The sequence below is a fragment of the Oryctolagus cuniculus genome, chromosome 9, assembly GCF_964237555.1.
Source record: "Oryctolagus cuniculus chromosome 9, mOryCun1.1, whole genome shotgun sequence".
Lineage (NCBI taxonomy): Eukaryota > Metazoa > Chordata > Mammalia > Lagomorpha > Leporidae > Oryctolagus > Oryctolagus cuniculus.
The window spans coordinates 2,594,606-2,607,443 of NC_091440.1; the positions used below are offsets into that span (position 1 = coordinate 2,594,606).

At 61.0% G+C, this 12,838-nt stretch overlaps 1 protein-coding gene across 1 annotated transcript in view; it reads right to left on the bottom strand.

Moving 5' to 3' along the window:
* The window catches only part of COL4A2 (collagen type IV alpha 2 chain), a 135,234-nt gene that overhangs the window by 95,215 nt on the left and 27,181 nt on the right, over nt 1-12,838 (bottom strand). The window contains exon 4 of the mRNA XM_051849971.2: nt 1,202-1,282. Within this exon, the coding sequence (XP_051705931.2) occupies nt 1,202-1,282 (81 nt within the window). The remainder of the gene's footprint in view (nt 1-1,201; nt 1,283-12,838) is intronic.

Sequence of the window (12,838 nt, forward strand, 5' to 3'; positions counted from 1 at the left end):
CCCCCGAGGTGTCACCGGTCTGCCTGAATCAGGGTGGGGGTGGAACAGGACTGCGGTACCCCAGTGGCATCAAGGACCAGTTCCAGGGCCACACTCTGGCCCCCGCTTGCTTTACCCAGGGCTAGGAAGAGGGCGGGGCTACTTTGAAAGCCGATTTCCGGGCTGAGCCGGGTGAAGCTCACTTGGGACCCCGAGGTTGGCCACAGTTTCTGGTACCCACAACGACAGTGTGACGCACACAGCAATTCCCAGCAGCCTCCAGCAGCCTGGCATTCGCCAGACAATGGCACAGACGCGCATGGCCCTGGGTCCAGGAACCAGACGCAGGAGACCTGGCACTCAGCGGGCCCTGGTCCCCACGAAGGGCTGGCTGCGACACACATGTAAAAGACGTCTCTTCAGAACAAAGCCGATTGGAAAAAAGGATTTTGAAAGGACCTCAGAATGACAGAGCGACTGTTCTAACAGGCACCTGAACACAGGGAACCCAACGCTGGGTCAGTGGCCCAGAGACTGCCAGGGGCTCACTGAAGGTTTTGAGCAGGGCTCTGTTGTTCACCCTCTGTAAAGTGGGCGACCAGGGCGCGAGTAGTTCAGAAGTCAGAACAGCCATCAGCGCTATAGTGCTGGTGCGCTCCGGTCTGTATACCTCTGTCTGCAGCACTTACGTACAGTAGAAGCATGAAAGAGTTGTGCTTTATATATTCACACACACACACACACACACACACACAACATGGCCCTCTGTATCCAGACTTCACATCTGGGGATCCAGCCACACCGGGTTGAAAACACCAGAAGCCACAGTGCACCTGTGCTGTGGGCTTTAGTTCTTGTTATTCCCCACACAACAGCCACGCCTCCGTGCCAGGCGTTCTAAGCGATCTAGGCCTGCCGTAAGGCACAGGGCATTGTAAGTAGCTCCTATGCCAACACTGCACCAGCTGGGCTGAGAGGAGGGACCTGGAGTCTGGGGCAGCAGGGGGTCCTGAGCCAAGCCCCTCCGACGCCGAGGGTGGCTGTGTGTGCGACGTGAGCAAGGGCGAAGGTGCTTCTAGAAGTCAGCCCTGCTCTCCGTGTGGCCGGGGAGCGGCACGGGTCGCCCGGCATCTCAGCAAAGCTCACAGCTGACGCATCACGTGCCGGGCACTGGCGCTTCCAGTGCCGGGAAGACCCCGCTCGCGGTGACGCAGGGACTTACGCGGCCTCCTTTCTCCGGGTAGCACTGGCAGCCGCCGCTGCAGTCTCGGCCTCCACAGGGGACATCCGACTTCTTCACGCCCTGCAAAGGCAGAGGAGAGGTTACTCAGGACGCTGCTGGCCCCTGCTGGGGGCTCTGCCCGCGCCCACCAACGACCCCCCCGAGGCTTTCGTTATAGGAGTGAACACCCAGACTTCAGCTTCTAAAGCACTTTCGGGTTAACAGCAAACTTCAGCAGAAGTTATGGAGACTTCCCACAGAGGAAATCCACCAGGTCTCCCCAGGAGCACACCGGCCTCCCCCGCCGCCGCCGGCACCAGGAGGCACCGGGAGCCCGGACCCCGCAGGGGGCAGCAGGACCGGCCACTGGTGCTGCCCATCCTGGGTGCTTAAGTATCTACCAAGGGCCAGGTGCTGAGTCGGCCCTGGGGCCCAAACGCGGAGGAGGGTGTCCCCTGGACCTGGGGTGACACCACTCATCAGGGCTGTGGGGCGCAGGCCGAGCCCAGAGACGCAGGAGGCACCTGCAGAAGACGCGAGAGCCAACGCTTGGGGCCGGACTGGGCTGAAGCTGGGAGCCAGGAACCCAAGCCAGGCCTCTGCCCGCGCGGAGCGTACACCTGTGGGCAGTCCTAACTCACTCTAATCCACAACTCACTCTGAAGGCGGAGCGAAGCGGAACCCCTGCTCTCCAACCGCAGCTCCACGCGCTGAAGCTCGACCCTACAGCGACTTGCCAAATCCCTCCCGTAAACCCACAGCTGAAGTCACTTTACGGTTTCAAACTTGACGGAGCGGGCTCGGCTCAGGGTCTGGCACAGTCGCCGGACTCAGAGGAGGGTTCTGCACGACATGCGAGGGGGCGTTCTCGCTTCTGGAACCAGGAACTGTGGCCGAGCGGGCCGTCCCTAGTCGCCACGCGTCTCACCCACGTGCCCGGGGCTCAGAGTCCCTGGGTCACCAGGTCAGGGGGACAGCCCTCCAGACGGGCCCCATGAGCACACTCCAGCGGCGCAGGTGCACACACACGCGTGTGTGCGCGTGTTCCCACCGGCATCTCAGCCGCCCTTCAGAGCAGCTCTTGTACATTCCAGCAAGGCGAGTGCTGCACACGGGGATGCCGGTCTCCAGGGCGGACAGAAATATTTACTTGGTTAGGGGAGAGTATGTGCTGTAGATGGTGTCCCACCTGAGCCCTGGCCCTCCCCTGCCTGACGGACAGGTGCGCCTCCCTGGGGCACTGGGCTGAGGGGTGTGGGGCCCCGCGCACACCCATCCAGCCCCAAGCCGGGCCCTCACCCTGCATCTTGGCTTCACGGCCGGAAGAAATGCACAAACCACCACCAACCAGCGTTAGCTCCTCCGTGAAAATGACTCCCCCACCCCCACCGGCTCCCACCCCCGCCCCTCCACAGCGGGCGCCGCGCCCAGCCGCACACTCTCCGTGGGACAGGCTGCTCCCCGCGGGGCCTGGGGTGTCTGAGGACCCGTTCCAGATCCAGCCATGGGTCTTGGCAAGCATGCACACTCCGCTGCAGAACCACGGGTCGGAGGAGAACCAGCTGTTACCTCCTGCAGAAGCCTCTTGTGGCTGGAACCCCCCGGCAGCAGCGTGGAGGGGAGGAAGGGACAGCCCAAGTCTGCCTGACCCTGGACTTCACCGTGTGGCCACTGAAGGAGGACACTGAGCCCCAGGGCAAGAGGCTCCCCAGAGCCGGTCACAGCCCGTGCTGTGTCCATTCAGGGCAAACTCTCCTTCCCCAGGGCCGGAGGACACAGGTGGCTGCAGAGCTGTGGGAGCCAGCGAGCCTGCCTGCTTCCCTGGGACGCTCAGCTCTCCCCACCCAGGAGCCTGTGCACAACCTCAAGGGGACAGGATGGCAGGCGGGGGTCTCAGAGCGGATTCCCCATTCCTCACCTTACAAACTACTCACCCAGCCACCCGTGCACGCCTCACCCGGTGCTCACCCTGGGCCGAGCGCTGTGGTGCGCCGGGTGTAAGGGGGGGCGACAGGTGGGATGTGGGCCCTGTGCTCACAGCATGCGAACAGGTGGAGCAGACTGTGTGTGGGACTGAGACTGTGTGTGTGACTGGGACACATACAAGCACACACACATGCCTCACACACAGCCACATGCACAGTGACACACAGCGACACCCATGCAGTCATGTGGTCTGAGTTGTGGTAGGCGGCTGGGGGAGGGGGACACGGGACCAGGAGCTCTCAGGGAGAGTCCCACCCCCCCAGCAGGGAGGCCCAGGTGGATTTCAGGCCTTGGGGCTGCACTCTGTTCCTCCCTCCCTTCCAGGCCCTCCCCTGGCTGCTGTCAGAGGGAACTGTCAGGCCCCCAGGGCCCCAGGCCTAGGAGAGCAAGGCCCGGAGCTCAGCACCGTCAGAAAACCAGGAACACCTTCAACCGGCGTGGATCTGAAGCCACTCAGGCCCTCGACACCCCCCCCCCCCCCCGGCCACACACACCCCGTGCTGTGCATGGTGACTGCCGGGGTGGGTGGGGTGGAGGGGCCGGGCAGCAGAGTAGATGTGGGAGCAAGCCTGCAGGGAGAGGCACCGAGGAGGGGCTGGCACACAAAGGGAGAGAGGCGAGCCCCCGTGGACAGGCTGCTGTCCCCCCACGCATGGAGACGCCGTACCCCCTCGGGAGGCATGCCTAGGAGCTGACTGGTTAGCAGAGCTGTGATTTCTAGGTGAGCGCGGTGGGGTATGACGGCCTAACCGGCGCTGGGAATGGCCCTCGCCTGGAGACAGCGAGGAGTCGCACACGGCCGGGCCACGTCCTTGGGAGGAGAAGGTGCCATGTGTTCCCCGACCTAGGCAACCAGGCACAGCCGGCGCACGGGAGTGCCGGCCCCCGGGCGTCCCTGCGGCCCCCGCTCCCCGAGGGCTGGCCGCTCGAGGCTCCTCTCCCGGCTCGCAGCAGCCCATGGGGCCTTTTCCTGTTCGGATCTTCCCTGTTCTGGACGGGTGGCCAGAGCTGCTGCGCCAATCAGAAACGGCTGGACTTGGAAAGGACGGGACTGCCTCCGGGCCAGTTGGCAAGGCGGGCGCACGGGTGTCTGCTCTGGAAAACTTAGGTCATGTTCTCCTCATTGGCTCCAGGTGCAGAGGGGCCAGGGCCAGGCCAAGGGCCTCTTGGTTGGCGTTTCCATGGGAAATCTCGTCCTTGGATGGTTCTGTGCCTAACAGTCGCCCCGGACACGTGACCGAGTGGCCAAGGCAAGGCTCTCGCCAGTGGAGAGGGGAAGACATGGCCTTCTCGGAGGAAACCAAGGCTCTGGTTCCTGGCCCAGGCTGCGGTCAGATTCGAGTCGAGAATTTCGCGCCTGGAGCTGCCAGCAGAGACATCCTCCGTCACGTCCAAACGGGGCAGAGCGGGCAGCAGGGGCGGACGGGCAGCAGCAGCTGCGGGATTAGGAGGACATCCGCCCTGCAGGTGCTGGCCCTGCCTCTCACGGGAGGGGCCCTGGGTGCGGGCAGAGGGCGTCTCGTGTTGCCTCCACGGATGGCGCGGGCGGGGGCAGGGCGGGGTTCCTCTGTAGGCGTCTGAGCGGTGGCCCCATTTCAGAACACCCAGCAAACTGCTCCGTGTCACTCCTCCCCAGGGCAGATTTGAACTCTGCACACTGAAAACCAGGTTTCACAACAGCTCCGACGCCGGCACATAAAACACAGACAGGTGTTCAGCCCGGGAGGGCAGCTGTGTCCCCCATGGGCAGCATGAGCTGTGCTCATCCCCTGGGGTCTTGAATCCCCGAGCACACGAGGCTGTGTGCAGAGTCAGGGTTCAGGGCTGACTGAACCCCCCGCTCACACACGGGTGAAGGGACACGACGCAGCCACTGTTAGTGCCCACGTAAGAAATGGGTATTAATCACGCTGAGATGAAAATGCAGAAACAAAACTCAGGCGTCCTAACGCCAAAGGACAGTCTGTCCTCTGCAGACTGTGGGGCCAAGGCACCTCCAGCCAAGGAGGCAGCTGCAAGAGCTTACCCATGTCCTGCCCCAAACAGCCCCCTGCACCCCGCCAGGCTCGCTCTGAATACAGGAGAGCCCGTTCTAAGCGACACCAAAGGTACGCACCGCCTACTGTTAAAAAGCAACCGTTTTTCATATCTTAAGGCAAAAAAAAAAAAAAAAAAAAAAAAAAGAAAGAAAGAAAGAAAATCTACATCAGTCTTTGTTTCTAAGACAAGTCCAGGCAGGCAGAGCTTTCTAGAATTATCCTCTTGGGCCCGCAGCCGGCCAGCCCAGAAGCACGCCAAGTCAAGAACAAGTTCCCAGTAAAACTCTGAGTTTATCAAAACAGGAAATATAAGCCGTTTCCGCACACGCAGCCTTGGGAATGCAGGAAGTCATTCCCGCGTGGTATTAATAAGGCGAGGTAGAAGAGAAGGAAGTGCAGGTCCCAGCCACCGCACACAGAACAGAACTCCTTCTCCCAGTGAGCCCGGCGGGAGCGGCACCCAGTCCAGTTTCCTTTGTGCCACCGCATTCCAAGGACATTGGAAATGGACGCAGTCCCCCTGGACCAGTTTGCAGAGCTGGACCGCAGCACTGGAAACCTGTAGCCTTTCGGAGCCGCAGCAGCCCTGGTGCTGGAGGCGCACGGTTCCAATGACTGCCCGTTTCCCTGGGCGCCGGCGGGTTCCAGCACGGTTAACATCATGGTTGCTGCCGGCCCTGGCGGAGTTAGGAGGTCTGCCTGTGGGACCGGGGCTGGAGTCGCAGAAAGTCGCGATGGTGGCTGAAAAGGGGCGACCTCTCAGGATGACAGCGCCGGCTCAGGTGCGGGGGACACTGCAGACGAACCCCGGTGCTGCTCCCCGTCCACCGGACTCCTTCCCCTGCACTGTCATTGCAAGGAGCGTGCACCTGCATTCCACACCCGTGTAGTTAGCATGTTACTGAGCCACAGTGGCCAGCTTGGCCACCCGCTATGTCTTCCTCAGGCAGCTCAAAATCTCGGGGAGTTGGCCAGATAGAGTTTGCATTAACGGAGTGATGTCAGCCACACCTGGGTGCCCGCCGAGAGACCGGCTCCACAAAACCCCCGAGTCCCCAAGCCCGGCACCTGACCCGACGGGGAGGGCCTGGCAGGCGTGGAGGCGGCGGCAGTGGGCAGACCGTGTTCCGCATTACGTCATGCACCCTGAAGGCATCTAGAGCAGGCTGAATGGCAGACGGGATGACTCGTTCCACTCAGAGGCCAAGGCATGGGGTTGCCCAGAACGTGTGCGGGTGGACGGCAGGAATGGGGAGTGGACAGGCATGAGTCACGCGGCAGACAGCCACGGCAAGGGGCAGGGTGCAGGCGAGGCGGTGGCTGCAGCAGCCCCTGCACTCAGTGAGACACTGATACTCAAGTCCGTGGTGAGGACCCAGAGACACAGCCCGGGGTCTCTCATGCCACCCGCGTCTTGGGGTCATGAGCACCGGGCAGCCAGCTCCGGGGCCCCGGGCTCCAGACACAGGAATGAGAGTTGAAACCCAGCCAAGGGGGATGAGCCAACGTTTCCTTTCAGAAATGCCTGGCCTGGAGCTGCAGGTGATCTCAGGTGTGGGTGGGCCCAGCTGCATGTGGAGACAAGAGGCTGAGTGGGCAGGGTGGCCAGGCACTTCCTGCCACACGTCCCCGGCCCTGGCCATCGCCTCGCTTCTACAGGCAGAAGGTGACCTGAGCTGTGCCCTCGCTGGGAGATGGGCAGCCCGTGCAGGTGCAGACCCTGCCGGCACCGGCTGGGCGAGGCGACCGCTGCCCGCTCTCACAGTGTCCACAGTGGGGTCCGCCCCCGAGTCCGAGTGGAGACCCCACTGTGTGCAGGACCCGAGGGCCACACAGCGAACGCACGGGGAATGGGCATGGAGTGAGGCTGTTAGGAGCGGGCAGGTGGGAGTCAGAGACCGCACAGGCTGTGGGGCCACCACGTGGGTGGCCAGAAGGTGGCAGGAGGCCAGGAGGCCCCCGACGGTGACTGGGGGGACCCTGTCTTGCAGCATTAGAGGTGCGCCTGTCTGAGGCACGGTCGCCCACATTTTAAATTTTCTTTCCCATCGTCTAATGGCGAGCCCCCGCACGCTGCCGCCCTCTTATCTACAACGCCCGTGAACTCGCCAACCCCTGTGTCACTCGCCGTATCCACAGCAACCGCGGCACCCACGGCTCCGCCATCCACTGCTTCCTGCCATGCGATTCACAGATTTGCGTGCCGCGGCTCCAGGCTATTTTGAGGAAGGCCTTGTTTACTTGGTTCCAGAAACTCAAGGCTGGATGACTTCCTGGGTGGGATTCCCAAGGCTCCGAGTTATAAACGAGACAAAGCGTCCGAGTCTCCGACGCAGCTCTGAGCCTCCAGCAAAGCCACCCATTGCCAAATCCCACCCTCACCTTCCTCGCCCTACCAGGCTCGGTGCCCACACCGTGTGCACAAGATCCCGGCACGCCAGGCGGCTGTGGGGACAGGGTGGCCCCTGTAGGTGCCACCCAGCCTGCTTCAGGCTCTCCTGCAGGCATGGGTGGGGCCGGCACGTGCAAGCGCCCATGTGCACACACACACAGCCGAGACAGCCGGCACGCATGCTTCCATCTGAAGTCCTTGGGCTGCTGTCCCATATTCTTTGGTGGGTCTGTCAATAGAGCCACTTCTGGAACCAGCTTCCCCTGGCCTCTCTGCCTCTCTGTCCCTGATACAAGGTCCCCCCGCAAGCTTTTGCAAGAGGGGGCTAGGCCGGACAGCACCACTGGGGCTAAGTCCTCGTCTCGCTCTGCTCCCAAGATAAATGCATCCTGAACCTCAACTCCCCAACAGTCCTAGGTGCTTGCTAGGATTCCTGTCCAGCTGGGGTTCCACACCCGTGGAGCCCCCATTCCCTCTGCTTTCAAAGTCCTCTTCCCTTTCAGCTCCAACTGAATGTCAAATGAGAGCGGGGATGGAATGTCAAGGGCGTTAGATGCACCGCGTGTGAACGCCTGGGGCCCCTTCCACAAGGGCAGGCCTCGGCCGCGCTGTTCCTTCAGCCTGGAGTGTTCTTCAGGGCGGCTCAGACCCCGCCACGCCTGCCACTCACGCCGGCGGCACCCACCCTCTCTTCCTCCGTACAGGCATTTCTGCCCTGATGCGGTGCACAGCTCGCATTCTGCAAGTCACACACCTGAGGCAGAAGGGCTACGGGGAAAGCAGTGTGGGGGCAGGGCCGCCCCTACTCCTGCAACTTTGTAACTCCGGCTCTAAGAGTATCAGCAATGTTTAATAGACATGTTAGGGACCCACCCTGTGGTGTGGCGAGTTAAGCCTCCGCCTACCAGCATCCCATAGGAGCGACTAGGCTAATCCTCCGCCTTGCGGTGCCGGCACACCGGGTTCTAGTCCCGGTTGGGGCGCCGGATTCTGTCCCGGTTGCCCCTCTTCCAGGCCAGCTCTCTGCTGTGGTCCAGGAAGGCAGTGGAGGATGGCCCAAGTGCTTGGGCCCTGCACCCCATGGGAGACCAGGAGAAGCACCTGGCTCCTGCCATCAAATCAGCGCGGTGTACCAGCCGCAGCGTGCCGGCCGCGGCAGCCATTGGAGGGTGAACCAACGGCAAAAGGAAGACCTTTCTCTCTGTCTCTCTCTCTCACTGTCCACTCTGCCTGTCAAAAAAAAAAAACAAAAAAAAAAACAAAAAAACAAAAACCAAAACACTCCTGCTGCTCCACTTCCGATCCAGCTCCCTGCTGCACCAGCAGAAGATGGCCCGAGTCTTTGGGCCTCTACAGCCACAAGGGAGGACTGGGTGGAGTTCTGGGCTCCTGGCTTCGGCCTGGCCCAATCCAGGCCATTTAGGGTGTGAACCAGCTACAGATTCATTTGTCTGTCTGCCTCTCTGTAACTCTGCCTTTTAAGTAAATAAATGAATCTAAAGCAGAGCTACGGGGGGGGGGGGGGGAGGGAGAGAGGGAGGGAGGGAGGGGAGAGAGGTCTTCCATCTGCTGGTTCACTCCCCAGATGGTCACAACAGCCAGAGCTGTGCCAATCTGAAGCCAGGAGCCTCCTCCTGGTCTCCCGTGTGGGTGCAGGGGCCCAAGGACTTGGACCATCTTCTACTGCTTTCCCAGGCCACAGCAGAGAGCTGGATGGAAAGTGGAACAGCTAGAACTCCAACCAACACCCATATGGGATGCTGGCACTGCAGGCGGCGGCTCAATCCGCTACACCACAGTGCTGGTCCCAGTAAATGAATCTTTAAAAAGAAAAACATAGACACGTTAACTCCCCACCAAGTAGAGAAACTCTACAGTAAAGCATAGAGAAGTGCAGGTGCGCGGGGGGCAGGACACGAGGGAAGGAGCCACAGCAGCCCTTGTAAGGAGAGCGGGTCTCGTGCAAGAGAGGATGGGCGCCCAGCACGAGGCAGAATCCGCACCATCTGCCATGCTCACCTGCGTTAACCTGCTCCGCCCTTAGCGACTCGGCTGCTCGGCGGTGCAAACAGCGCACCGGGAAAACACACCGGGCACGAACGAACAAGACCTCACTGTACATCGACATCACTCCCCTCTTCCCCGACTGCCCGTCAGCAAGTATGCGCCAGAGACGATGCGCCGTGCCAAAGCGGACCGCGGCCGTGTCTCCTTCGCTGCTCACCCAAGTGCCAGTGTCCGCACCACACAGACAGGAAGAGAGGCGGCCACATCAAAGGCCATCGTCTTACGCAGGCTCTTGTCATCCCATGGCTCGTGCAGCCTCGGGGATACCGTTCTCGCTCGGGGCCTTCAACGCCCGATCACGGAGCTACAGCCAGCAATGAGCAACCCCGTCTCACAAGCGCACACAAGCGCTATATTTAGAATGCATGCAACGCCCTTGCACACTTATGAGCTATTCTGTTGATGCTGAGCTCCTGACAGACAGCGACGACGCCATTGATCCCAGGCATTAGCTCACGCGTTATCTATCCTACGTTGTAATTAATTATACGGCATGTCAGTTCTTGGTGCGTATGTGTTGATGTTGGCGTACGGGTCCTCGGTGGGTATCCGACGTTGCTCCTCGGAACTGAAGCGGGCACAAGTTCCTGCAGCTCTTAATGCCAGAGAGGCGAGCCCAGAAAAAGGCCTTTGTCCCAATGCCCCCCTTCGAGCTCAGTTTGGGGAGAAAATCCGAGAAGACTGGAATGAGAGAGATCTGGCAGTGCTCCTTCGGAACACAATACGCTTTCTGTTCTGGCTGCGGGGGACTGGCCCGGGCAAGGAAGGTGTGGGCTGGTGCTGGCACCCACGCAACCGTACTGGTGCTGTCTGGGCAGGCGTGGGGTGGGAGACACGCACCCTCATCCTCCCAATGTGACCGCCAAGTGCCGGGGCCGCAGAGCCCGTGGCGACACCGCGGCTTGTCGCCGTGTGTACCTGCTGCCTGGCAGCTCTGTTAGAAAGCCGAATCGCTGCCTTCCCTTCCTCTTGGGTGCACTCTGCCAAAGTGAGTCAGTCCTAGAATCTTCTAGAAGGGTTTGGCCCTGCACACTGGCAGTGGCTCAGGATTCCTTCACTGTGGCCTCAGGCTGTGCGGTTTTCTCTTTGCCCCAGGAAAAGAGGTAAAATCCGCTCCCAGTCACAGCGGAATCTCCCAGTCAGGGGCCAGCAGAGGAGGGTCCCCGTCAGGGGTCGCCGGCTGCAGGCAGCACTCGGTCATCTGCGTGTCGGTTATTCCCCTGGGCATTCCAACAGCGGGTTTCTGTCCCACAGTCCTCTCTGCTCCCCACTAGACTGCTGGATGATGTACACAGACCACATATGACAGCTGTTGCAATATCGACCTACAAGTATGAGATCTGCCCTGGACAAGGGCAGCCGGAGTGTCCGATGCTGAGCTTCAGCAATAAGGCCACTCCACGACAGGCACACACGCACGCATCTGCAAGCTCAGTCTGGCCTCGACTCCTACATCATAGCACACAGGCTGCCCACTCTCTCCCCAGTCCCCGATCTGTGCCTAGATGGGTCCCCAGGGCCCTCAGAGCCCCACGGTCCTGTTCTGTGTCACTGGCCTGGCCTGACCCTCCAGTCAGGGGGCAGAGCACTGCTGCCGGGCAGCCAACCTGCTCTGAATGGAGTCACATGTGGGAACAGGTGCTTGGGCCCCAGGCTCGGCACTGCGGCTGCGTGACCGGCAGGCTCCTGAGTTACAAAGTGGGTGGAGGCGGCTGGTGCTGTGGGGCAGCTGGCTAAGTTACCACCTGCAGCGCCAGCATCCCACATGGCACTGGTTCAAATCCCAGCTGCTCCACTCCTGATCCAGCTCCCTGCTAATGTTCCTGGGAAAGCAGCAGCAAATGGGTCAAGTCCTTGGGCCCCTGCACCCACACGGGAGACCCGGATGAAGCTCCTGGCTCCTGGCTTTGGCCTGGCCCAGCACCAGCCATTGCAGTCATGCGGGGAAAACAGCAGATGGAACATCTCTCTCTCTCTTTTTCTCTCTGTAACTGCGCCTTTCAAATAAGTAAAATCTTTTTTTTTTTTTTTTAAGTGGAGCAGAATCTGCGGCTCCTGCCTCGTGGGGTCATAGTTAGGACGGAAGGAGAAAAGCTCAGAAAACGGGCTCAGGACACGGTGCCCACGACTGACGCCTGCACCTCTGCTTACCTCGGCCTTCCAGGGCACACAGCTGGCCCATCCAACACCCCCGTGCAGAGCCAGGGCTGCGCTGTCACTGTCCAGGGGCACGCTTGAAGGTTCGCAGACTCCGGCCAGCTGGTGGCCTTCACCCTGCACAGGAAGTCCCTCGACTCCAAGTCCCAGGCAAGAGCGCCTTCTCCAAGGTGAGAGCTTAGAGGGCAAGGGTAGCGCATCCCTGAGCCTCCTTCCTCTCCTGTTTAAAACGCAGTGTGCCGAGCCTGTCGCCCAGGTCGCCCAGGGGGCCGAGCCCCTGTTCTCTGCTCACCACCACGGACCCAAGCTAAAACCGCAAAACAACGCCCAAGCGAACAGCTTCGTGCTCCCCTCCGTGTTTCAAAAGCACGCTTCCCGAGCCGGCGCCGCGGCTCACTAGGCTAATCCTCCGCCTAGCAGCGCCGGCACACCGGGTTCTAGTCCCGGTCGGGGCGCCGGATTCTGTCCCGGTTGCCCCTCTTCCAGGCCAGCTCTCTGCTATGGCCAGGGAGTGCAGTGGAGGATGGCCCAGGTGCTTGGGCCCTGCACCCCATGGGAGACCAGGAAAAAGCACCTGGATCCTGGCTCCTGCCATCGGATCAGCCTGGTGCGCCGGCTGCAGCGGCGGCCATTGGAGGGTGAACCAACGGCAAAGGAAGACCTTTCTCGCTCTGTCTCTCTCTCTCACTGTCCACTCTGCCTATCAAAAATAAATAAAAAAAAAAAAAAAAAAAAAAAAAAGGCACGCTTCCCACACCACAAGCGCTCGCACGCTGGGAGTCCAAACACCCCAAGAGCAGACTTCCTCCAGCCTTTCAAGTGATGTCATCGGGCCCTTCTTTCATATCCGCTTTCATTATGCCCCTGTCCTTTCAAAACACAGCTTGTGCCACAGCGCAACAAAAGCCGGGAAACACAGACGCGGGCTACGAGGCGGTCCCGGCCCCAGGGAGAGGCTGATAAGGCACAGCCGCCCGCAGGTCCCCAGAGAACCAA